Source organism: Homalodisca vitripennis, chromosome 3 (genome assembly GCF_021130785.1).
Source record: "Homalodisca vitripennis isolate AUS2020 chromosome 3, UT_GWSS_2.1, whole genome shotgun sequence".
Lineage (NCBI taxonomy): Eukaryota > Metazoa > Arthropoda > Insecta > Hemiptera > Cicadellidae > Homalodisca > Homalodisca vitripennis.
The window spans coordinates 163,712,923-163,740,197 of record NC_060209.1 but is presented as its reverse complement, the minus strand read 5'-3'; the positions used below and the strand labels follow the sequence as shown (position 1 = coordinate 163,740,197).

The 27,275-nt window shown below is 33.2% G+C and overlaps 2 protein-coding genes across 4 annotated transcripts in view; both read right to left on the bottom strand.

Moving 5' to 3' along the window:
• Nucleotides 1-479: 479 nt before the first annotated feature.
• Nucleotides 480-12,682, bottom strand: LOC124358436 (T-related protein-like). The gene is made up of 7 exons (XM_046810733.1): nucleotides 12,678-12,682; nucleotides 5,649-5,744; nucleotides 4,620-4,788; nucleotides 3,413-3,547; nucleotides 2,271-2,394; nucleotides 923-1,053; nucleotides 480-833 (listed from the first exon to the last, which is right to left on the bottom strand). The coding sequence occupies exons 1-7, from the start codon at nucleotides 12,680-12,682 to the stop codon at nucleotides 480-482; spliced, it is 1,014 nt and encodes a 337-aa protein (XP_046666689.1).
• Nucleotides 12,683-13,608: 926 nt separating this feature from the next.
• The window catches only part of LOC124357732 (acyl-CoA:lysophosphatidylglycerol acyltransferase 1-like), a 79,270-nt gene continuing 65,603 nt past the window's right edge, over nucleotides 13,609-27,275 (bottom strand). For all 3 annotated transcript variants that reach the window (XM_046809742.1, XM_046809745.1, XM_046809743.1), the window contains 2 exons: nucleotides 19,618-19,766; nucleotides 13,609-17,169 (listed from right to left, as the gene is read on the bottom strand). In XM_046809742.1, the coding sequence (XP_046665698.1) occupies nucleotides 16,927-17,169; nucleotides 19,618-19,766 (392 nt within the window). In that variant the 3' untranslated portion in view covers nucleotides 13,609-16,926. The remainder of the gene's footprint in view (nucleotides 17,170-19,617; nucleotides 19,767-27,275) is intronic.

The following is a 27,275-nucleotide window of genomic DNA, read 5'->3' as shown; positions in this document are numbered from 1 at the left end:
GAAATATATCCTTGTCATTGCTAGTTTTAGTAATACTACCATAATTATGTAACTGATACCATTAGGCTTATATGGGCAACACATTGCCAAAGGCAGTTTCATTCTTATACATTCTAGAGCACTCCGTTAAGACTTCTTAAACCATTACAACACCATCATTAGTGTCAGCCTGTGACAAAAATTCATCAGCTGGTGGTCTCCAGAGAGTTATTTATTTAACAATTCATAACAAATTAATAATTGTGTTTAGTATCAAATATAGTTTAGCTCTATTAAGTATTAAATAGGTTTTCCTGTTCAATCCTTACAATGCTCAGAAACGTGGTTCTAAACAAACATTTAGGTTCACTCAAAATCATCTGTAGTTTGGAATGAATATGATTTTCTCACACACTAATGGGACATATGGGAGTAACAAGTATTGCAAGTGTATATAACAACGTGTTGGGACTTGCTCAGAATACCAACAAAAACAAATCCTATAAGGAAGCATGAGTGGGTGGTGGTGGCAGATGGCTCCAGGAGTCTCTACGGTACCGTTCGATGTCGACCTCCGGCCCACGCTCAGTGTCGGTGACAGTCTCCAAGTGAGTATAATCAGGCTGCAGGGGAATGTATTCAGGCTGGAAGTGAGGGTAAGGCTCGGAGGGGAAGGGATGCCAGGTAGTGGTGGTGGGTGGAGACGTGGAGGGGGAAGGCTGCATGGGAGGGGGAGTGGTGGGAAGCAGACCAACTGACTGTTCCACAACCAAAGGAAGGTTGACTAGACCACGAGTAACTCGGGGTAAAAACAGGTCCTGGTGACGAACACGCTGGCTCTGTATTGTAAACTCCTGAAACACATCAGAGATATATCTTGAGTTGAACAAGACTAGTGTATTGTACTGTATCAGAAAATGGGACATAAGTGAAGGTTGCATACCAAACTGTGTGTGGTGGGAGGGGAGGGTCGACCACTGGACCTGGGAGGATAAGGAGCACTGCGTTGATTGCGACACAGACGTTCGCTGCTAGTGTAAACAGCTGGCTGGGGCAGTAGCCAGGTGCTGCTGTCTGTTGGCAAATAAAATTATATGGTATAATGCTACTGTGGCTATTCACAACATCTGATCCTGTCTTTAAATGAGATTATATAGACATTGAAATTTATGTGATAGGTTTGGCATTCTGTACAAATGCACTGACCCAATAACCTTTCACACAAGACTGAAAATAGTAAATTAACTAACTTAACTCATGTATACATCTTATGTTTTTTATCTATAGGTACTAAAAAGGCATTAAACTTGCTTTCAATAATAATATTGTTGCTGTAAAATGTTTTTGTGTTAACCATATGTAAATTCGATCTACATTGTATTTTGTTTCATTGTAAACTATCAGTACTATATACACCTGTAATTCATGTGAAAATATGTGTACGAAAATCTTTAATTTATTCTATGGAAGCAAAACAACTTTACTCTAATCAAACTACATAAAATTCTACAATTTCAATATATGGTACTTACAACAGACTTTCACAGTCATAATAATGTGATCCAAAGTTTTAAGACGCTAACCAGACATATAGTTGCATGATACTAATAAAATAAACCTAAAATGACACAGCTGAATTTGGCAAAGAGTACAGCTTCAGAAGTGATTACGTCAACATTAGATGTGGCGAAAAAAAAAAACAAATATTTCACCCCTTGACAAAGGGAGGTTGAGGGGGTCACTTTAAATTTTCAAATTGCAACCCCTATCTTGTGACATGTAATTTGGAAGGTAAATTTAAAAGAAACACAATGACACGGACAAAACATCTCTAGGACGATCCTAGCAAAAGTTATGGGCAACAACCCCTTACATACTAAGGGTGTAAATTAAGTCCTGATAACTTTTGCTAGAAACAGCGTAGAGGTGTTTTCTTAATGTCGTTGTGTTTCTATTTAAGATGTTGTTTACTCATAACTTTAGCTACAATCGTCGTAGAGATGTTTTGTCCATGTCATTGCGTTTCTTTTGGATTTACCATTCAAATGACATATCACAAGATAGGGGTTGCAATTTGAAAATTTAAATTGAGCTCTCTCAACCCCCCCTTTGAAAAAGAGGAGTGAAATATCTTTACACTCTAAAAAGTCCAAAACAGTACGTATTTTAATAGGCACGGTGAAGGTTGTACATCAATATCTTAATCCGTTTGGAATATGTCCAGGTTTATCAGAACTTAATTTACACCCTGTATATTATGTCAAATAGTATATGTACATTTCACTACTCACACTGAGGGTACTGAGGCTGTTGGGGAGGGAGGTAGTCTCTGCTGTACAGGTTGGAGTCTGGTCTCTCTTTAGCATCCAGAAATGCTTTTGCAAAAGGATTATACTTAATCTTCAAAGACGTCACCTGTAATCGTAATTTAAAGAGTTTAATAGGTATTTTATATGAAACACTTCCAAACCTAAGTTCAATTGTTTAATATTGTGTTAGTTGCTTGATTCAATCTAATATAGTGTAAGTAAAATATTAAAATAGTCAATCAAAACTTCTGTATATACAGTGTAAAACATTTTTATATTGACCCATTGTATGTATATATGGATGGCTCCTGTAGTTGCCTTATCTCCAGACAGTTTACAATATTTATGTCACTATTCTCTAGATTGCACCACATCCCTTGGAATCTATGTCGCTCAATTTCCACTGTTGTTTCAGAAAATTATTGAAAAGCTTTTTTCACTAACTGCACTTTTAATAAGAGCAATTCTATTCTTTATTTTATGACGCTATTAACATCCTAATCCTAATTAAAATAGAGTTAGTTGTTGATCTTTATGAGTTTACTTTTTGCACAAAACACTGTGATATAATAGAAATGCTTTAATGATTTGGTATTGAGGTGCTACACTTGAGAGAAATGCTGTTTTGAAGACAGCCAGACAACAGGAAATGTATAGCACATGACATTGGAAGCATAATTTAATCTGTCATATTCAATTTCAACAAAGATAATAGATACAGAACGTTTTGTATGTCTAGCAATATGAGGAATCCAACCATTTGAAGGATTTTAATGTGGTATAGTTGGCTTTTCGTTGGATAAAGTTTTCTTACATTTTGTAATCACAGCCCTTTAAGATACTTCTTCTATATACAGAAATAATTATCTTTTTGAATGACGAAAAAAAAACATTTTTTATTTTTCTTTTGTCCAATGAAATTATTTTCATGGGTTGTGACCATAAAAAATAACTTAAAACTGATTGTACACCTTAATTCAGTCAGAGGCATTAAATATCTGAACTGTGTCAATTAAGAACATGATCAAAATACCATTGTTTAAATTTATTATGTCAGTTCAAAGAGTTGTAAAGTTTCACAAATAGTTTATTATTATTTATGCTCTACATGCCTACTCTCTTACCTCCTCATTTTGGTATGCTGTGACTGCAATGAACTGAGTCTCTGGAAAAGGGTATGTTAGGACGCGACGCTGGTCTGTGCCAACCCTCACGATGTGGACTCGAGGCTCATATTTGTGCAGGGAGTTCAGCATTATCTGAAAATTTAAATCATTTAAAACATACATACCTTTTTTACTCTAAAACTGGCAATGGTGAAGCTCTTTACTGGCAAGGCATTTTTGGAAGTTGACAAGGTATATTTAATAACTTTATAAAAAATGTAGTTATAATACATAGTCCATCATTTGATACTGTTTTATTCACAAGGAAATGTATTTTCATAGTTATCATACATACCTCATCATGTTAGATACTATTTTTTCACAAGAACATTTTCTTTGACATTATATTATAGTTATAATTTTTTTTTTTTTTTATTTATGTCTACATCTTGTGTGTAAAATGAAAAAGTTTGTTGTTGAACTAAAATTCCAAGTTTAGTCCTTTGAAAAAAGGGAAAATTAATATGTAAAGTTTATTATGATAAAAAGGTAGAAAAAACTTATATCAAAAGAATAACCACTAAATTAATGTATTTTTATGTAGTAAAAGTAAAACTTTAAAATTTGTAAAATTTACCAAGTTTGAATTTTTGCAAAATTCAAAACGTTTATTATTATTATCATTATTTATAAATTGCAATTTGAAGAAAAGGAGTTAGTCCATAGAAATCATGATAGCTTTACTGAATAAATTTGCATTCTTTATTTTATTTAAAACTGCTGAATCTAATGAAATTTGAATATTTGTAAGAAAAAACTACATTTAAAACAATATAATTATCTAAAATAATTTCCAATTTTTTTTTTAAAAGAAGCAAAACATCAAACTTCAGAAACATATTCAACTTCAGTAATGCAACCAGAAAATAAGGATATACTATATGATATGCTCATCATTGGTACTTCCATGGCACGTTTATTTTGTTCTTTTTTCCAAAAAGTTTTTTAATTTGTTTGTATTCTTATAGTAAAATGTTCACCATATCTTTCCAAATGCAATGACAATAATGTATAGATTACATTACATTATAACCTGTATTTGAATGTGAAAATAAACAATTAAAAAGAAACCTTGTTCATTTGCCTTAGTTTGAGAAGTAGCCTGCAGTAAAATTTTGCAATTAAAAAATATGTATTATTGCTTAAGAAACAGCTATAAGCTTACTTGGCCATTTCCGTTTGTTTTGTTGGTAAGCTTGACTTTGGCAAAGGACACAGACTCCTTCATCCAGTGAGCCCCAAAATTGGGTGACTCGGGATGGATGTAGATGGGATTGGGAGGTGCCACTTCCGCTTTACCTCCAGGAACCCATTCACCGTTGACGTATTTCCACCTGTAACGATACTGAATCATCATCCAGAGGCAACATTTGTCTTAAAGAGAAGGAGCCGTAGGTGACAAAACTAAACTGTTTGAAAGTGGTTTTTTACTTAGTTCATGAGTTTTGAATGTTATTTTTGTGAATTTTATAATCTAATTTGGAGACTGCCAACATAAAAAGGTACAATTTCTTGGAAATAGATGCAACAATAACTATTTAGTGTAAAGGGCTTAGATTTTACTTTCTCCAGAAAATAGGTCCTACAGAAAGGTCTGCCTAAATGTGTCTCTGCTTGTCTATCCACCGATCCTTCAATAGGTTCTGCTACTGATCTAATAAATAGTATTTATGAAACTTGGCTACATAGGCTTATAGCTTGTGACCCAAGTGGACAGAATAGTACTGTGATAATATTATGAAGAAGAAAGTTATCGCTTATGACCAGTAACATAAGTTTTAGACAGAACTTAAGAGTTTTATTGATAAGTAATAATTGCACACAGGACTAATAAATCACGTATCAAAAAGATTTCTCTGAGATGATTATGATCTTCAATCCTAAATACAGCCAGAGTATTGGTATGGTAATTTGTCAGTCATTAAATGTTATTAAAACGTATTCCTACTTAATATTTGGCAGGCTTTTTTCTTAGTGACAATTTAGGAAAAATTCAAATAAATCCTTTTAATTTTTTCAATTTAGAATAAATGTTAGAATTTAGAGTACCTATTCATTTTTTTCAACTAAAACTAGATTTCAGACACAACATTAAAAAGATCTTTTTACAGTCAAAAAAAAGAAGAAAACAAAACAAACTATCGATAATTGTATATTCCGTAACAATTTAGCTTGCATCAATATGATAGTGTACCTGTGTTGTTCTATTTGTACAAACTCCAGGAGAACAGAGTACATGGCCGTGGGGTCCAGTCCTGTGATACTGATCTTTACAACAGGGAACATGCGTCTGGAACAACACAATGAATTAAAACACATGTGTATTACAAGTGTTTTTTAGTGCTTTGCTATTGGTTAATTCAGAGCTACTGCTAGTCAATAAAGTTGAGCACAAAAGGTATTAAACATAAAAAGCTATAAAAATATATGTTTAGTGCATAACCAAAAATATTTTAGAAATTTGTTAGTTTTTAAAAACATAAATACAGAAAGGTGATTTTTTTTAGGAGTTATATGCTTTTAAATATAACTTTATACTGGTATTAAAATATATAAATAAAAACTTTAAAACATGGCATTAAGATTAAGTCTTTGTTTTAACAATAAAATATGTCAAAAATAAAAACACATTTTAGATACATAAATAATAAACAAAACTACTTATAACACATGTAATATGTTGATTTTTTATTGATCTATAAGGTGGTAGATATTCTCGTCAATCTCCTTTATTTGTCTATGACCAAACAACAAAAATCATGGAAATATATAAATACTCAAATTTTTTTACCAAACGCTAGTATTACCAAACATGTGCAATCAAATACATTGCCAGTAACCCGTGGCGTACCTCAAGGCTCTGTGCTGGGCCCAGTCCTCTTCGTTTTATTCACTAATGACATGCCCCAACTTCTTCAGGACCACTGTTTTACCATCATGTATGCGGATGATACGACACTGTTACTAAATGACAAAACAACTGATAAATTAGCCGTTACCGCATACATAGCTCTTAACATGGCCTATCAGTACTGCCATAACAATGACCTGGTCGTCAACCCTACAAAAACTAACCAAGTTGGATTTGGGCACCGAAACGAAGATGTACCACAGATACCAGGCGTCACCTTGGAAAGCCAAGTGAAATTTCTAGGCATAACTCTAGACAACATGTTATGCTGGACCCCACACATAGAAAATCTTTGTAAAAAATTAAACACTAGTGTCTATGCAATTAAACAAATTAAGGCCATTAGTGACCTAGCAACAGCAAGAACTGCATATTTTGCACTCTTCGAAACACACTTAAGGTATGGCCTTGCCGTCTGGGGTGCAGCTTCTGCAGAAAACATCGAGAAAATCCTGGTCATTCAAAAAAAGGCAGTCAGAACTTTAGCCGGACTGCAACGACTTGACAGCTGCAGGGAAGCATTTAAATCATTAAATATCTTAACGATTGTTGGACTCTACATCAAAGAAGTTGTGATGTACGTGGATGGAGAAGATCTCTTAAGAGGATCGGATCTACACACCTACTGCACACGTAATGCCAACCTCTACAACCTCCCAGCACATCGCCTCACTCAATATGAGAAAAAAACCACATATAAACGTGCTAAATTCTTCAACCGTCTACCAAGGGACATAAGAACAGGAAGTGGAAGCAAGCTGAAATCAAGACTTCACAGCTGGTTGGCCGAACGTCCATTTTTACTCCATCAACGAGTTCCTTCAACATGACTAAACCGATTCCAAAGAACGCTTTATCTGTTAAAACATTTCACTGACTCATTTACAAATGTATAATTTGTATCTCTATGTGACTTGAATTATGACTATGTATAATTGACACCATTTCTGTTCTCAATGAACATGTTATTAAAGGATGTTTTGATTTGATTTGATTTAGTATTTCTCTAGCAAAATATGCTTAGCGCTTTCGTATTATAATGGATAAAATTGTAATTCCTACATGTCAAACTAAATTTCAAGATGTGACATAAACATAAGATTTATGAAAATTTCACACCATTACTCTATTATATTGGAACCTACATTAAAAAGTACTTTCAATATAAATAATTACCAATTTTATTTAAAATGTAACCACCAACCCATATTTCCAAATTCAGTATGATCCAGCACATAAATGTAAATATCATGCAATATTTTTCTTTCTCTTTGACAGTTGCCAATGATAACTGCAGTTTTGGGGAAAGAAGGTTTTTGTGTAATTTAAACATTACACAATTATAGAGTTATAGAGACTGATACAAGTAGTTATAAGCTATAAAAAGTTACCAAAAGTAAGCTTGTACCCCCAAGTTGCTTCAAACTGATAATTGTTAAAATCCAATTCACATGGCCAAGGAAGTGTGATGTCTTCTTCATAAATCAGTACAACAAACATGAGTAGTACACCAAATTATTAGTAAACGGTAATGAATCATGAAAAAATACTGTTTTGTTACTATACAGTATCAAAGAGTTCCTGTTTCAGTGAGCAGAAAAAACTAAGAGACCTAAATTTTACATGAATTATGAACTACTTAGTTATTGAAATAATTGTGTTGAGTGATTAGTAAAGTTGGCTCACAGCTCTTGTGTAAAGAGGTTGATTTTGGATCGTATCAGTTTTAACTGCTTTAACCTCCAACTACTAACTATGCTTTTAACACAAAACAAAAATTTTAAAACATTTTACAGATCATATCGAAGGATCTATAGAAAAGTCATTCAAGCTGCTAAAGCTCATGACGTCAATAGAGCCCTGAGAAATTGTGAAAACTTTTCTAAAAACTGCATGGAAAATAATCAATGAATTGGCACAAAAATCAAATTTGGACCGAAACCTTGAGTCTATATCAATCAAAATTAATGAACGCGTAATTGATGATCAGTTGCAGGTTGCCAACGAGTTTAATAATTATTTTTCTTCTGTGGCCTCAACTGATTCGTCAATTTCAGAACCTCGATATCATGAAATTGGTGTTAGGGAACCGGTTGCATCCATGGCTCTGGCCCCTGTGTGTATGGAGGAGTTAGCTCGTGTCGTACAGGGGTTGAATTCAAAGAAATCGTATGACGCTAACGGGATGTCAGTTTGGTTACTCAAACTTTGCTTTAGGTACATTTTGAGGCCACTCACAAAATTGATAAATTTTTCATTTGAATCTGCAACTTTTCCATGTCTACTAAAAACAGCTAAAGTTATACCGATTTTTAAAAAAGACGATCCTTGCAAAACCAGCAATTATCGTCCAATTTCAATTCTTCCAGTTTTCAGCAAAAATTTTTGAAAAGGTTTTCTGTGAAAGACTTGAAAGCTTTCTAGAAAGCAATGAAATTCTAAATCCTGAACAATTTGGCTTCAGGAAAAAAAGATCAACAATTGACGCTGTAAACAGTCTTTTGAACAATGTTGTTGATGGCTTGGAAAGGCGAGAACAAGTGCTCAGCATATTTCTTGACCTATCCAAAGCATTTGACTGTGTGCATCATGAAACACTGTTGCACCAGTTACAAAAATGTGGCGTTCGGGGTCTGCCAAACGCGTGGCTTGCTTCTTATCTTAAGAATCGAGATCAATGCGTGCAGATTTCGAATGTCATCTCTAGTAAAATTAAAATAGCCCACGGTGTCCCTCAGGGTTCTATTCTTGGGCCTATTCTTTTTTTGGTTTACGTCTGTAGACTTAACTCAGTGATCCAGCATGGTGATCTGATTCAGTATGCCGACGACACGACTCTTTGCTTCAAAGGAAAAACTACACAAGATTTGGAAATCACATCATTTGTGGAACTGACTTCATGCATTCAGTATTTTACTGACAGGAATTTGAAAATGAACCAATCAAAATCAAATATCATCAATTTCTGCCTAAGACCAAGGGAATTTGCAAGGCAACATGCTGTATTTGTGGACGATGTCCTTTTAGAGGAAACTGGATCCACGAAATTCCTGGGATGTACATTGATCAAGGTCTGACCTGGGACGACCACGTTAACAATATATGTGCTAGAATTACTTCTGGCATATTTGCCTTGCGAAGCCTAGCTAAATACTGTTCCCCTGAAGTCTTAATGACGGCATATTTCGGTCTCATATATCCGTACTTTGCGTATGGCTTGAGACTGTGGGGGGCTGTGCCAAACACAAGATGGAACGCGTTTTCAGGCTTCAAAAAAAGGCAATTAGAATTATTGCAAAGTTGAATTACAGAGACTCGTGTAGGGACTCTTTTAGGGAGCTAGGTTTTGCTGACATTGCCCTGTCTCTATATGTTTCATGTGATCCTGTACTGTCAATCGAAGTGCACTTTAGTCCGGGGCAGGGACTTTCATCAGTATGAAACTAGAGCCAGGGACAACTTTAGAGTCCATAGTCATAGACTGGCGGTATCTCAGCATTTACCGCATCAGGTTGGCGTCGGCTTAATCAACAAGCTCCCTGAAAGTGTAAAAAATGCAACTAATCAAATCCAATTCAAAACTCGTCTCAAATGCCTGTTGGTATCAAAAGCATTTTATTGGCTAGAGGAGTTTATTATGAGTCGCTGGGATATCTAAAAATATCTTAAATTACCAAAATTTAAAAATTGGATCCAAAGATAGTGTGAATGAGTGAAATGTAAGTCTGACTGTGTGTGAGTGTGTAGAGTATTTGCTGTTTGAATATATGACGACTGCTATACAATGTTATATATTGTCTAAAAGCAATAAAGAAATAATTTGATTTGATTTGATATTCTTTTTGAGAGGTACTGTACCAATCAGTATTATAATTAGGTATGAATAGAGTTTATTGTAATTAAACAATAATAAGCACTGGGAATTAAACAGTAAAGTATTGAGAGAAGACAGAGACTATCAACTCTCATTGTATTTTTAGAAATTCAATGAGTTATTGATAAATACACAGAATAAAATAATACAACAGAGTATCGAAGTACCTGAAAGAACTTAGTGAAAGAATTATGGCATAGATAGATGGAATGTCCTTTTGACCTGTAAATCAATAAAGTTCCTTGGAACTAGAAGAACCTAGATTCCAAGTTAGGTTTCAAGTCTCTGACCTTTCTAGCAACGGTTATCTCGCAGCCAAGTAACAGGATAGACTGGACTGCCCTTTGAAATTTTGATCCAAAAATCAATATGGTTCTTCATTGAACCAACAAGAACATATTTACCAAAGTTCAAGTTTCTAGAACCTTCTATCACAGACGGACGGGCAACGACATGATTTAAAGGTGACCCTATAATAACTCATGTCGATTGTTGGTGTATGGATTGAACAATCATTTAGTGCGTGTTACATAACAGTATTTTCTTTTGAATAAAAGTAAAAATTAATAAAGGTTTAAATTTCCGCACTCTTAGTTTTAAAAAATCTAAAGAATGGCTGGAGGGTTTAAGCAGATGGTTGGTTCGATTTTCAGTTGAATAGAACCAATGTTTATAGAAGACAATAAAAATCTTGCATCACCTAATTTTACCAGTTAGGAAGGTTGGAAAAATAGCGCATAATTTTAGGAGACAAGATCAATCGTAAACTGGGAAAGGAAAACTATACTTGAACACATGGGAAATAAAGTTGAAGGGAATTATGTTTTGGACTCTTACTATTTGATACGCCTTGAAAGTATCTTATAATGAAGCCAAAAATGATCGGTATTTTTCACACCAAATCATCTAACGCGATCTGAGCACTGGAGAGTACTGGTTGGAAATGCCCTTGGACAGACCACTGAAGCCCACTGAGTAAAAGAAGTTTTCCTCGAGACAGTACCTAAATTCAAACTCAGATCGTGTAAGCGCTACCGCTACCTTACAACAATGTAGACACCAAAACATACTCAAAACTAATAGTACATTGTCATTTCCACCGGTAAAAAACCATGTGTCTTTATAATTAAAAAGTACCGATAAAGTAATAATTAAAGCATGATTAATCACTTATGGCCAACTTCATTCAGATGATATATAATGGCTGGATAAATATAGCATTAATTAATCACGTTAATAAAAATAATAAGCTTTTACATATAGACTGGATATTATATACAATAGCTGGGTTAATTACTTTGGGTGTGACGTATACAAATTGAAAACTATATCATAGATATGTATATTAGTATGTTTGATTTCTTTCTCTGTAATAATACTAGACAAAGTATAATTCTCTGAAATTGTAATTTCGTCATAAAAACAAGTCATTTATATAATGTTCATAGGAACGATACTTAATTTTAGAGACGGAAATCAGAAGATAGCCAGCCAGTTGTGAGACTGTCCTCAATTATCTGGACTCATGAGTTTGGCATTTTGTGAGTGTGAGGCGACAACCTGGTCCTTCAGCCAACCTCTCAAATTAATATTTTCATTGGTGAGACACATAATACAGTTTAGGAATAATAAAAACAGTATTAATAAGGAAATCGTTTCCATAAAATAAGGGGATGAAAAATAAAATTGTGTTCCAAACCTATTTATTAAGTACCGGGTTAAGACAAACATCATGACGTGATTTGGACCGGAAACGTCATTACCCACCAGCCGTTGCTTTCCCTCATTTTAAACTACATTATCGGTAGTATCTGGTAGATAACCTCAGTCAAACTTCGTAATTTACCCCTTTGATTGCGTAATACTTGTTATCATGCGATAGCGATTGTCCATCGTCCACAGACGGAGGCGACAGTCTCTAATCGATTTATTTATTCCTAAGTTATAGGGTTTTTTAGGGTTTGTATCAAAAATGCAATGCTTATGAGAGGGGTTTTCTATGGTAAACAAAATGCATGGCTTAATCACTGTTATCAAGTTTGGGTGGGCACCCTGTATTAGTTGCCTCATTGAAATAGTTTTTATAAAGTAAATATTATTTATGAGCTCTAGGGGGGCTTTTAACCCTCAGAAAATTGCTCGCTGGACAACTGACACTGAGTTATCATAAAATTTCAAATGTATAGCTCATTTTCATTATCGTGAGTCATGATGTCCCTCTAGACAGACGGACAGACAATCATACAGAAAAATGTTACATCCTCCGCCAGACAAAAGAGGAATTGTGTCAGCCTACCAAGTGATAGGCTTGAATGATGGTCAGCCTAATTCCATGGTTGGTGATACACTACCATGGAACCAATTCTCGTCTATATTGAATTGGGGTTGCATGCCAAATTTAAAAGTCTACAGATTAAACCATTCTCTAAATATCTTACCTCATGATACATTCACGTTTTGTTCATCAAGTTATATTAATTCATAGCAATGTTCAAATAATAAAAGTTCTAGTGAAGTAGGGAGGGTTCAACAACGTAAGGTTGTACCGCAATAAAGTCTTTCGCTTATTTTTAACATTAACTTTCCACTCTATTATTTAATCTTTTTCTCTATGAATATGGGGGGTGGGGGGGGGGGGGGGTGGGGGGGGGGGGGGGTGGGGGGGGGGGGGGGTGGGGGGGGGGGGGGGTGGGGGGGGGGGGGGGTGGGGGGGGGGGGGAGAATCACCATGTCATGATCCACTGATTGGTCTCGTCAAAAATAAAATTTCCAGAAACATGTTGTTGAAAACCTTTTGCTACAAACATATTCTGGGACATATGACAAAGAATATACATGCCAAATATGGATAAAATCCATTGACTACCCAGAGAGGGAGAGATTTAGAACTATTTGATTCACTGCTACCATAACCCTTGGTGAGTGGGGATAACTTAGCACCTCTGGCCACACTAGGTTGAAATCAGGTCTTGTTCTTGGGATCAACTTTTAAATCACTATGTCAAGTTTCATTAAAATCTCTTCCATAATAAGTCTCATATCAATGACTTAAAACGGTTTTGATAACGATGGTAAATTTCTGAAATCCTATTATCCTTTCAAATCATCCATCGTCAAGAACAAACTCAAAGTCAAGTTTGTAATGCAAGACTACATGTAATAAGACTACTTTTTACAGACTGAATTTTGAATCGTCTTGGACAGCCTTATGCATGAATGATACACCTGTTGTCAGGAAAAATGATTGTCACTTTCAAAATCCAGAGAGAAAAATGAAGTGGCCATTTACCAGTAAACTACTCATATACCACATGATAAACTGGTGTTGTTTGTCGGATATGGTAAACAAGTAAGAATGTAAAAATAATGTATGTTTTAAGTCGTTTATTTTATCTTATTTACAGCTATCCAATGTTATTTCCAAATGTATACAGAAATTACTTGTTAGAATCCAAAATTTAATTTGAAGAATGAAATCAGTATTATTAAAATATAATTTTTAAACTTGTATTAATTACTAAAAGTAAATTGGAAAAACATATTTGGAATTTTAAGAGTAGGTATTTACGTGTTATAATAAACTCAATAATAAAAAACTACTAAATTATATTTTTTTGAAGAATACGTGTCACACTAAGTCATATAAAAAGACTTGTGTTTTGAGCTGTATTTCAGGACACCTCTCAGTTAAAAAATTGTAATATTCATAAAAATTATATATCTTGCGTCGAAAACAAAATAGACTCAGCTGATCAAAACACCCAGCTGATCATTGTTAATTATTAAAATAAATATTATGCAAAAGAAATTAAAAGCACATAACTAAATAATTTAATATTAAGGCCTTTGATCTTCATAGTTGAGATTTTATTATTATATCACAATCTATTCATTCAACCTGCAAAATATCACCTAACTTATACAATCTACATTATATTAACATTATGTTAACCTAGTCACTTTCAAACAAGCTTCAATTTCCTACCCACAATGCCCCTCCAATATTAGATAAATAAAACTAAGAGTCAAAATATATACCAACAGATTGTTACGATCTACTGACAATATAATGAGACCAAATCAAACCCTAAAGAAAGAGCTTTTGCTTTTGATCTGTTAATTTAAATTTAACCCTTGTATCTAACCATATCAAAATATAAATTCCTAGGATAAATCAAGAGTGATTATTATTCATTGTTAGTTCCAATTATTTTTGTTTGTTTGACAGTGTGCAGTTTTAAGCAAGTTAAGGATGTACATACAATTTTGAAACTCTGAACTGGAAAAGCTTTCAGACATTTGACATCAGACATTTGACATTGTTACAAGAACAAGTATTTATGTATACACTGTGTTGTATATAAGTGTGTGTAACATATAACAATGAAACAATGGCAAAGATCTGAAATTCTATCCTTTCAAGCCATCCATAAAAAACTGTTAAATATGTGAACTTGATGGGATCTATTCTTTATCACATAAATTAGGAACAGGGAAATTTCAAAACCCTCTTCTTTCCAAAAAAATAATTCAAATTATTTAAATTGTTTTAGGAAATGGCCATAACATTAATTGAAATTGCTTTCAGTAATTTCCAAAAATACTCAAATTTTTCAAAAATGGTAGTGGGGAAACCCATCTAAAAAAATCCCAGTATCTGGCACCTAAATTGGAAACTTTCAAGTAAAAATGGCCAACACAATGTTTTATTTTTATTTCAACATATTTTACTTATTTAAGCGTATGCAAATCCCCTTTCTAAGCCTTATTCCATATTTCTTTCTAGACCACTGGCCAGTGAAAAGATCTTATCAAACAGAATAAGGAGGACAGTAGGTAAAGGACAAGTTCGACAATACTGGTGATGAAAGCTACGGTCACAGAGGGTAGAATTTGAGACTGTGTTCCCTTTAACTCAGATCAAGTCCAACGGTGAGGCCACCAACTCTCTTAATAAATTTAATCAATAATTATAATGTTAGGCACCCACAATACATTATTATTTCATTGAAATGTTAATGGGTCTCATTTCAATTGTTTTTTTGGAAATTAAAGTTACCATAATTAGGGACAGAATGGTTAAAAGTACATAAGTTTTATTGGAACTGTTTAATAAAAACATTAATTTTATTTGCCAATCTAAAATCAATTTTCCCACATTGGAGTCTCCTCCCATTTCAGTTAAACAGGACGTTAATAAGAAATCTACAGAAAGTGATTTCAGGTAATATTATACTCACTCCCTATATTTTGATTCATTCAAAACTTGAGCAATCAACTTTAATCTTGCTCTTATAACCAACAGACATGCTTATTACACGAGGGACTGTTTGTCCCAAAAATGTGTTTCACTGTTTGTGTCTTACTGACCTCAGCTTCAGTTGCAGTGACCGACCCCAATAGTTGTGGTTGGTTATATACATATTACAGTTCACTGTACTGGTGGGCTTTTAAACTCTACAACACAAAGTAAATACATCCAATTAAAAAATTCCCTCAATAACGTAAAACCAGATTTCTTACAGCCCCCATTACTATGTATAACTTTGGTTAGTGCACACATTTTTCTTTCTTCAGGAAAAAGCAATCAGAAAATTAAATCATCGTTGACGAAAATATTAGTTTCAGAAAGTAGTTACACATCAAGAATAAAAATAGGAAGTCCACTCTAATGAACACAGCTACATTTAAACTCTATAGGCATAATACAAAAATAATTCTCTTACTAAGAGGAAGCATGATTGAAATTTATAAATTTGTAAAACATTAATAACAATAAAAAACAAATAATGTGAAAACAGATTTCATGGAAAGTGAAATTAACTAAAGGAAATATATAGAAACATTGGAATAATTCAAAATGAATTACTAGTTAAAAATACTCTGTACATTATCTAGAAATATATATTTTTACAAAACAAATTCTGTAAAAAAAATATGACTTATATACATTAAATACAAAATTATACTGAATTACAACCATATTCAAAACCCAACGATCCTCACTACAGTATACAAATCACTATCCACTACATTTACACTTAAAACAAACTTGATTATATAAAATTACGATTTAAATGCTATATTTACCAGTTCAGTTATACATTTAATATTAATCACTGTAGTTATATTTCACCAAGAAACATTAAAAAAACTCTTAATTTATTGAAATTTGTGTCAATTGCTGAAGTTTACTGGTAATACAAAAAACACAAACAACAAACTATGTGAGGTCTTGATCTTAGGTGAGCATGTTTTTGCGAGATGCTTTAACAAGGTAAAATATATCTACAACGGTAAAACTTAGGTGCAATTTAAATAGACAAAAACGTGTAGTCAATAAGAATGATATTCCATTACATTTTTCTGACTACAATTGTAGCAACCAGTTTGATGATGAATAAAGTGATAAAAATGAGATTCTAAGAGAACTCAATATAATTCAATTGTAAATATTTAAAACCCAAAACTTCAAGTCATAAGCACAAAACTACACAGCTTTATAAATGTATAAATTATCATAGAATGTTTGATTTCAGTTTCTGCATTAATAGTACAAGGCGTATCGAGCAGGTGGGTCTTCAACAAATGTCTGACGCACAATCACTTGCATAAGTAAGGTAACCAAACGAGCCCTCATTTGCATTGGCGAAACTTAACATTACCCGCACTGGCAGTCACATGGTTCTACCAAATAGTGGCGAGAAGGAATGTAAAGATGCGGAAGTGCAGATAGGAGGAAGTGAGGAAGAAGACGTGAAGGAGGAAGAATCTGAGAGGGTCCTGAAGGACAGTCTGCGGGGGAATAGGACTGGAGCAGTATTCTGAGACAGGGATCTGTCCTGTGCTGTAGAACGTAGACAGGATCTGTTCCTTTTCTTGCCATCGGGTGATAAGCCACTTGGTCAACTCCTCCGTGTCAGTCGGGATCTGGACAATATTACAATAATTACTTGCACATTACGTATTCTCACTCCAACTTGTATTAAATCAATGGAAAATATAGTTCAAGAGTAAAAACAGAAATAAAAATATAAAAAACTTTTAAAGGACATTATTTGATCTCACAAAACCTATTATCTATAAATTATTGATATTAACGAATTTGTAATGACTGATTTTATTTTGAAATACAATCATGAGATAAATATAATGGGTAGAAAACAAAAATAAAACAATATTCGTTAAGAACAGTCTCCAATCAAGTAAGCCAACAGTTCAGAACACAATGAGGTTTACAAGAATGGGAGAAGTTATTTTATAGCGAAGTAATATATTCTACTACAGTAAAACCTCTATTATTGAAAATAATACGGGTTGAATACAATTTAGATAACAAAAATATGCTACAGTACAAGCTTATGTAAATACAAAGTACTTCCAGAAAATAAACGTAGGAATACTTAAATTATACCATCACTATTTATACATAATATTTTGTAATGTGTATACAACAAGAAACATTTTACAGAACTTTTTCAATAAAGCCAATATAAACTTATTTGTTATTGAAAATATCAGAGGCAAGAGGAAAAGATACTGAACTTGTCATTGCAAGATAAGCACTGAGCAGCAATGGAGAACAAAGTTTCACTGCTACTAGCAGCGTTGGGGGTTACATGGGGTGGAAGAACTCCGACTCATCTACTGACAGTACAGTTATATTTGGGCACGCAATTTGTGAAAGGTAGGATGGTGGTGAGGTGGAGAGTTATTGCTCTTTCTTACAAACATCAGCCCGATGCTTGAGGTATTGTCCTCCATTGACAGCCTCTGCAATAAATATCCTGAGCACTCTTAGTATAATATTCGAGTTGCTCGTACCCAGAGTATTCTTTTCTTTATTCCAGGCTACTGAAACTGTTTTCACTTACTTGTCAACCTGTATTCCTGATAATCAAAGTTCCCATGATCAGGATTTTACTGTAATGTATCATTTCGTACAATATGTGTTCAATAAGTATTTAAACTTAACTCAGTAAAAGGTTAGTTATTCATCAACGAGTTATCTCATCAAAATATTCTCCTTGAGACTCTAAACACTAATTTCATTGCTCCTGCCACTTTGGGAAGCAAGTTTGGGGAGGCCTCTTTCAGAATGGACTTCAGTTGAGCCGATGTTCTCTATTATGTCATTCCTAGTCTCAAATCAGAATTTTTAAAAGACACACCTTCAAGTGAGGAAAGAACCAGAAATTACACGGTGCCTTATTAAAGAAGAAAGGAACTTAATGTAATATGGGAATGCTGTGTACTGAAACAAGGTGGGAAGAATACGCTGGAGCATTTTCCTCATAAAGATACAGAGATTTTATGGTTCACACAAGTCAGAGACACACAAGTAGTAATCTTTAGTGATGGTCTGATCCTCATAATGACTACTCCATCGCTGTCAAAAAACAGTGAGAATCACCTTGATTTTTCGACCTTGACGGTTTTGTTTCAGGCTAGACTGCACATTAGATTTCTGGATCAAAACCATATATCAATGATTCATTTTCTGTTGTGAATATTAAATTTATTAAGAAAATTTAGGTCACTCTGTGAGTAGATACTCAGTATGTTCTGAGTAATATCACACCATAACTGCTTTTGTTATGCTGCCAAGTTATTTGAAACAAACTTTGCAGCTATTGAAGAGCTGTTATAACAAAGATATTGTATGACATACTATTCAATACTATTAATATATCTAATATTTTAAGATTACAGCTGAACATAAAATCTACTCATCGTATTATTAGATACAACAGGAAAACATTAATGGAGTTAATTGTAATAATTTTAAACTGGGAGAGGTAATAAAAATGTGATAACACCCTACTCTACCTGATGCTGAATAATTTCCAGCCAACTGAGTAAAACTGAAAATAATGACTACCTATATTTTTCTTAGTTTGAGGGAAAAAACTTTAATGATGCCAAATGTCATCATGATAAACTATAAAATTAAAAAATAAGGCCAGTATAAAGAAAGAACACCTTTTTCCACAGATTGTAATCATATATATAATGATTAATAACTCCATTAAAATATTACCCAGCTTTTTACGTTTGAACGATTTTATGAAAAAAGTAAAAACAGTTATAATAATATAATATAACATGTATAAAGTAACATATTTCTCTAAAAACATTATTTTAAACAGCTATCGTCAGTAAATTTTGAAAAATTGTTTTTGGATTTTCTGTATTTTAATTGAATAATAGATATTATTAGGTAATAAAGTAAGAGGTTTATAAATACTAACTGGTAATTTACTCAAATATCATATTCATAAAATTTGAGAACTCTGTTTCTAGAATTTCGAGGAATGAGTATTTCACGGACATCATACACTTTCAGGTTTTCCAGAATAGATGAAATGTTTAACGTACTTGAGATCCAGGGTAGAGTCTATAGAACATGAACGTTTGACAAGGTTTTCTCCAGCCAGTGATAATGGTTGGCAAGTCTAGAGGCTTCCCCTCAGGGTACGCTATCGTTATGTCTAGCACCCATCGCAGCTGGTAGTCCGCTTTCACTTCTGTCAACATAACTTCAACAGTTAAAGAACAGATCAACCAGAACAATCAACGATTGTTCACTTAACAAAAGTATAGTTTTAGCAACAAAGAGTAGAAATCAGAGACTTTTGTTCTATTGTCCTGTATGGAGTAAATAAGAGCAAGTGGTTTGCTCTAATTTAAAAATAGAACCCTACAAATAGGATGGGCATTCAAATTCAAGTTTAACTAGCACTAAATATTTATAATATAAAATTGAAAAGTTAAAATACAACAATTTATAGAGAGAGAGGGAGGGAGGGAGGGAGGGAGGGAGGGAGAGGGGGAGAGGGGGAGGGAGGGAGGGAGAGGGAGAGAGGGAGAGGAGAGAGGAGAGAGAGAGAGAGAGAGAGAGAGAGAGAGAGAGAGAGAGAGAGAGAGAGAAATCATCTTTATTCCATAAAATATACAATACATTAAATGTATATGAATAGTGTCAATACTAATACTAAAATATGATTTTCTAAACCTAACCTAAAACTAATATTTACATTTTTTTATACTTTTATTGCATTAAAACTATGTCTCAATTATTTTCTGGCCTCATCTACCAATTCATTAATAGAGTAAAGTGCTTTGTTCGTAAGATACTCCTTAACTTTTATTTCAAATTTGTTATAATTAGTTTATTTTTTAATTTCCTCAGGTAAATAATTTAGAAATCTTTTCCCCATATAATCAGTTTTCATTCCATAAAATGTCAAATTGTGTTCGTCAGTGATAATTTTATTACATGTATTATAGTCATGCCGAGGTGTTGGAGATTGAGCAGGATTTATTTTTACGAATTTTATTACTTCTGTCACATATAAACTATATATGGTAGGGATTTTAAGCTCACAGAATAAATGTTTTACTGAATCGTGTCTCTATAGATTTAATAGTGTATAACTCTAATTGCTTTCTTTTGCTTTTTTAATATTTTATCTAAATTTTGTTTTGATGTTGCACCATATATACTAATCCCATATGCTAGATGTGAATGGATTATTGCATAATAAATTTTTTGCAAAACATTGAAGTCAGATAGATTTGACATACGACGCAAGGCATAAATTCCAGATGAGATTTTGTTTAAAACATTCTGAACATGATTATTCCAAGATAAGTGTTCATCTATAGTTAGACCTAGAAATTTTGTACAGTTTTCTTGTCTTATAATATCATTACCTACTATAATTAATGGTTCAATTTTATGTCTATTTTGTTTTGTGGAAAATATTAAAGTTTGATTTACTTGAATTCAATAATAAATTATGATTAAAACTGTATATATTAACTGTTGAAATAATTCCATCCAATACAGCTAAATTCTGTAATAAGGAAAGACAATTTTTCTGAACATTTGCTATCGTTCAGTGATACAATACAATCAGTAACATAGGGTAGTTTAAGGGTTTCTAATAGCTTTATCTCAACTACATTTTTCCCATTTACATACAGAATAGTTAAGTGTTGCATCTTGATTTTTCAGTATAAATGTTGTGTTTGCACAGCATTCATTTAAAGTGAGTATGCAATGGAGTAAGCAAATTGCACACTGAGATCTAATGCTAATATTTATCGTAATGAACAAGTAATACACTTCTATATAAAAAATGCATTTCTTTTCAAAAACTTAATTTTTTAATTATTTTTTCTGACAGTAAATTTTTTGATTACTCCATATTTATGTTGATACCTTTGTTCAACAAATGCCAATCACAAACACCACTAAATCATACACAAAAATATACATCTGTCAACAAAAAGAGCGGATTTAAATTTTGGCAAATATTTATAGTTCATACATTCATTAGAGACAATTGAAAATGCACGACGGTTTTACTAGAGAACCTGAATGTAAACTGAGCTATGAGTACTTTGTATGTTAGTGTAAAATTATGTTGCTCTCCAACACATCTCATGCTGCACTAGAATAACATTTCTCCACAAATGGTTTTCATGTGATTTGAGCTATTGTGTCTGTCAAGAAAAATTTGAATAAATTTCATACTAACAACAAACCACTAAAACTACCAGTCTGCATTTCTTTGTTGTCCTTGTGCCCATATTACTCAAATAATTACTGTAAATGTTTGCTACATAAACTTACCTCATTCTGTTGTAAAAAGTTTAAATAACAACAACATTTTGGTTTACAAATTTAATCAGCGTAATTTAGTCAAGACAAATATACAAAGCATTAAAACATTTACAACAAAACGGACATTAGTTACATTATTTACAGCATAGTTAAAGCCATTTGTATGTAAGCAACAAACTTAAGTATCCTAAACCACTTATACCATCCAGACACATACCTAAGAAGCCAATAATTGTACAACTACATATACTTAGTTTCAGTTATAGTTTCGTTATTTGCTAGAATATGTATTCAGATCATGTACACTGCCTGATTCAATTTGATTAATAAATTATTTTATGTCAAATGTATCAGTGCGAAGACAGTTATATAAATTGTGAGTCAAGAATTATCTGAACATTAATAAAAACAAACTTATTTAAATTAAAACTACATAAATATTATGGAGGCTGTGGTGATCATTTCTAAAGGCAAAATTAAATGAGGAAGAGAATTAGTAAATTTTGGCCCATTGTTCTTATTTAAATTAATTAAAGAAGTTTTGACCGCCAAATATAATTTTAAAATAATACTATAATTTATTACCAACTAGAAGGTCAAATTACCGGAAAAAGAAATTGAAATATTCAGATTTAAGTGAAAACTAATACCAACAAGTACTTGTAGTTAGAAAAGATACAAGCTTATGCATTAACAAATTACTTTGAATTTTTATTGAAACTGTCATACTTATGACTGGGTGGTTTTAAAAATCAAGCACTATTCAATAGTTTATCCAAATTTTAGTAAAAATGTTAGGCATCAAGATTGTGAACAATTTTACTGGCTCCAGAACACGTTATACACCACAACGGTAATAGTAAAAAAATACCAATGGTTAAAAATATATTTTCATATAACATACGGTTCACCATTAGAGTACAAGACATACAGTATATGGCTATATGATCCAGATATCACAACTGTATGTAGTTCAGCTGGGGAATTTAAGTTGGTCACCTTGTTGTTTTTCTTTTGTAGAAAAGTCATACTAGGGGTGGTTGAGGTTTTTTGAATACAAAGTACGTCGAAAACATGTTTTCGCAATCAGTAATTTGTGTACTGACAATAAGCTGCTATCCACGACTCTATGTAGCGACTCACAGCGATGCAGGAACATGGATATAAAAACTAAGTTGTAAGTAAAGTAATATTTTTCAAACAAAAGTAATAATTTTATTCACCTACATTTTTCATACACAAAGTACTACAATAACCATTTAAGCTATCAGTAATTTGCTACCAACCAGCTGTCATCTGTGGATAGATGGGGCAGTTTTGTGGAAATGCACAAATATAAATATAGAAAATATGAACAGCAATCAAAATAATATGAACAAAACTACAATTATTTTTTAGTTATGTTACCGCTCTACATATTTTTGTTCATAAGTACATCAAAAACACAATTTAGTGATTGTTAATTTGATCATATTATTATAATTAATTGGTAATTATAATTAAACATAGCTTCATATTAATATTATTCTTGTTATCAACCTACAATATCAATGAAATATACATTTTGGGATTACAATATTCATGATACCCTTTTTTAATTTTTAGTTTGATTAGAACAAGTTTACAAAACAAACCACTTTGTTGTGAAGCAAAGCTTTATTATTCATCCAAACTCACTTTCAACTGTTAATTTATTAGTTTTAGGAGCTGTTAACCCTTTCCACTCGGATTTTTTTCACCAGTCTGCCCCCTCAGCTCGTATTTATTTTAGCATATTTTCAGTAAAACCCCATTTTTAGCAAACTGGAAGTCAATAAAGTATATACATTATTATAATGTATAATGATTTAATTTAATTTCTAATTTATAGTATAGAGAAATAAAATTTGATAAACTAATAAGTTTTATATTTTAGCACGGTATGGTATCATTCAAAACACTCTGCAGGATGGACCAGGATTTTTTGAACAGGTTTTACAATAGTAAAGTGTTTCCTTTCTTCCTCCTGGCACCTTTCTATTGCTACAAACAGCACAGTCTTTAGTTTTTTTTTTTTGTTGGATGAGCTGCAAGAAAGTGAGGGTGTTTGTTTAGCCTTTCTTCTTTTTCTACTGATGAAGGACGACCCCGCTTCAAACTCATAGGGTTACGGACATGGCCTACAAGTTCAGTGATGAGGATTTCTCTGAAATTCCTGTGTTGAATTGTTTTTTCTCCATGGTTTTGTTTATTCATGTTGAACAAGAAAAAGCTATATACTATTGCCACTCTCAACATCCAGAAAAATAGCTTTCTCCACCACTTAAGAGATTTACGGGAAAATTTGTAGGAAGCAATATAGTGGTCTGCTTGGTCCACACCACCCATATATTTGTTATACTGACAGATAACTGTTGGCTTTTGTATGTTTATTTGATGATCCTTGCCTCTTCTTGAGATGGTGTCAGTATCATTGTTGTAGAAATTACTCAACATTACTACATCACGCTTATCCCGCCAAGCTAAATAAGCAAAATAAATAAATAAAAAAATAAAGCAAAATAAATCAGCAGCCGACCAATCGTAGTTCAGCTGTCATTTATTAGTTCCGGAGAATGCTGTGCGATGGCAGCACCAATCGGAAACATCGTAGGCCAGCTAAAAATAAAGTAAAGCTGACGTCATTGCAATGTCGGATGGCGTCCGACATACGAGTGGAATGGTAAAATAGCAATGTCGGACGACGTCCGACTCACGAGTGGAAAGGGTTAAATTATGTAAATATTTGCAACCAGTTTATAACCAAAAAAATTGGTAGTATTGTTATACCATTGGCTGTAGTACTGCCATGGCACTGTGTGTAACAGTAATAGTAATATACTAATAGTAACATTTTTACTAACTTCTGACTGTTACCTTTTGAAATATTGAGTAAATCCAGAAACTAATGAATCAACAGAATTCCAGTGTTACGTTTCTAATTAGCTAGGTATATGATAAATCGGGTACTCATCTTATGTTACACCTTTATATTTAAGCCACTTAAAGTTTTGAAACATACATGATAATGTATTTCTGAATGATAGTAAAATGTGGTCTTCTTAATTTTCCATTGATCACCAAAAAACAAGACAACACATAATCAATTTATTAAGGACCTGACACAACCTTTTTGAAGTAATTTTGTCCACCTGTTTGTGTAATGAACTCTTAATGGAAAGATTATAGAGACTTGAAAATGGGTACAAAGGTTCCTCTAGGTCCAAGGAAGAGCTCTATTGGTCTTGGAGTCAAAAGGTCAAAGGGCTGCCAGTCTGTATGTGCAATATCTCTTGATGGAAAGATTGTAGAGACTTTCCACTATATCTGTTTATGTGTTATAAACCTATACATCTTTCCAGAAATTATTCTGAAATCATAGAAGTTATGCTCCAACTTAATGACTTCTATACACATCTATACAAAAAACCACAAGAGAGTGCAGTTGAGGGAGGAGCCTATTTTGCCCGTGACCTTGGAGCGGCCAACGAGAACTGAGCGACGTTGCCAAACTTGTTCCCCGCTGTAACCACAAGCCGCGCGAGTCCAGCGTTCTTAAAATACTTAACCGTTACGCTCGAAAGAAATGTTAGAGCTGTCTTGAATTAATTAACTACATATTACAAATTGTAATTTTACGGTCATTTAAAAAAAAAGTACATCTCTGTAGCTTATTTCCATGTTGAGTTAAATGGATTGAAATAAATTATTGTATTATATTACTCATATACGAAGATCGTAGGATTAAAATCTTTAGCCGAAATATAAATTAAACAGAAAACATAAAAATACCGCAAAAACGTTAATTTCCCGTATTTAACAGTTAGATAATGCCATTATCACTGATATATAATAAGGTATTACACATTTGCATAGTATAATCATGTTATGTTAAATGGATTTTCAATTTGGTAAGAAAGTTATCAAATACATCTGAAATATATGTTCTTTTCCATAAATATACTTATTCAGTACATAACGGTGGGAATTGTTGCCGCAACGGTTTTGTTACGCACTTCGGTTCTCATAAATTTATAACCATTTGATAGCATTTTTCCTACCTGGCTATTAATAGTCTTGAATCTGTGTTATGTAAAATTGTTTTCACACGTGGGTGATTTAAATATTTAAACTGGCCATGGTTGAAAAATCATACAGCACAAGTATTTTTATAATATGAATGCACTTTCTTATAAAATTCTAAAGTAACGGTTTTCTATAACATCCAATGAAATTTGAAAACTACATAATAGATGATGTCAGACGAGTGAAAATGTGGAGGAAACGGGTGAAATACCTGTAAACAAAAGCTGCACCAGCCAGCAGTGGTGGTAATACCAGACGGATGAGTCATACTGTTTCCAAGAAACAGCCCCTTCCTCCTTCCGGTCTCTGACCGTCAGTCAGTGCCTATTGTCGCTTAATCAGTGGCGGTTGAAAATACTGCATTCTCTTCAATTCCAGTACGCGTATATTATTTTGTGCTGAATTTTACTGTTGATGAACGTTTTCGTGTTTTTAAGTGTTGTTTATTGCTAGCTATTTTAAGTGTACCGATTATTTTCTGTGTAGTGTCATTAAATTGTAATATACTTGTTATTGTGATTCCTTATTTGGACAAAATGGAGTGTGATGATGTTTGTTCAAGTGCACAGCCATCCGGAAGTAAGAGCGGTAGTGGAAAAACCCTACGTAGTGGAGAACGACGTATTATTTACAACGTTTACAACTTTTCCAAAAAACTGTCGTTGACAAATTTCCGAGAAATTCTAAACTTTAAGCAAAGTGGTAAACTGTGTGCTGAGGCCTGCGGTGTAAGTGAAAGAACCGTTAACAAAATAAGTAAAGAAGCTAAGCTGTCCGAAGAAGATGGACCTTCATCATCAGAAATTAAGTTTTCAACACCAGGAAAACAAAGAGTCGAAAATCAAAAATAACAGGCTTTGATGACTTTGAAAAAGATGTTTTGAGACGAACTGTCCTTTCGTACTACGACAGAGGGGAATTTCCCACATCAAAAAGAATCACGCAGGATCTCAAACAAAAACTTGATTACAACGGATCGGTAACTTCAACAAATAGATTATTAATAAGGCATGTTGGTTTCAGGTATAAGAAAACCAATGATGGTAGAAAGTTTTTATTGGAACGAAATGATATTGTAGCGGCTCGTTTAAAATTTTTGAGAACTATGCAAGAGCTTAGAGAATCTGGTGATTGTAGGCCCATATATTACCTCGATGAAACATGGGTTAATGAAAACCAAACTCGAAAATACATATGGCAGGATACAACTGAGTCTGGTTCCTCTCGGCAAAGGTAGAAGATTAATAATTTGTCATGTCGGTTCGGCAAAAGATGGGTTTTTGCAAGAATGTAAGTGGGT

Excerpts from the sequence above, each read along its gene's own strand:
- LOC124358436 (XM_046810733.1), bottom strand. Across the intron at positions 2,395-3,412 it reads CAGCATACCAAAATGAGGAG|GTGACGTCTTTGAAGATTAA; the intron begins GTAAGAGAGTAG and ends TTACGATTACAG. Across the intron at positions 1,054-2,270 it reads ACAGCCTCAGTACCCTCAGT|ACAGCAGCACCTGGCTACTG; the intron begins GTGAGTAGTGAA and ends ATTTGCCAACAG.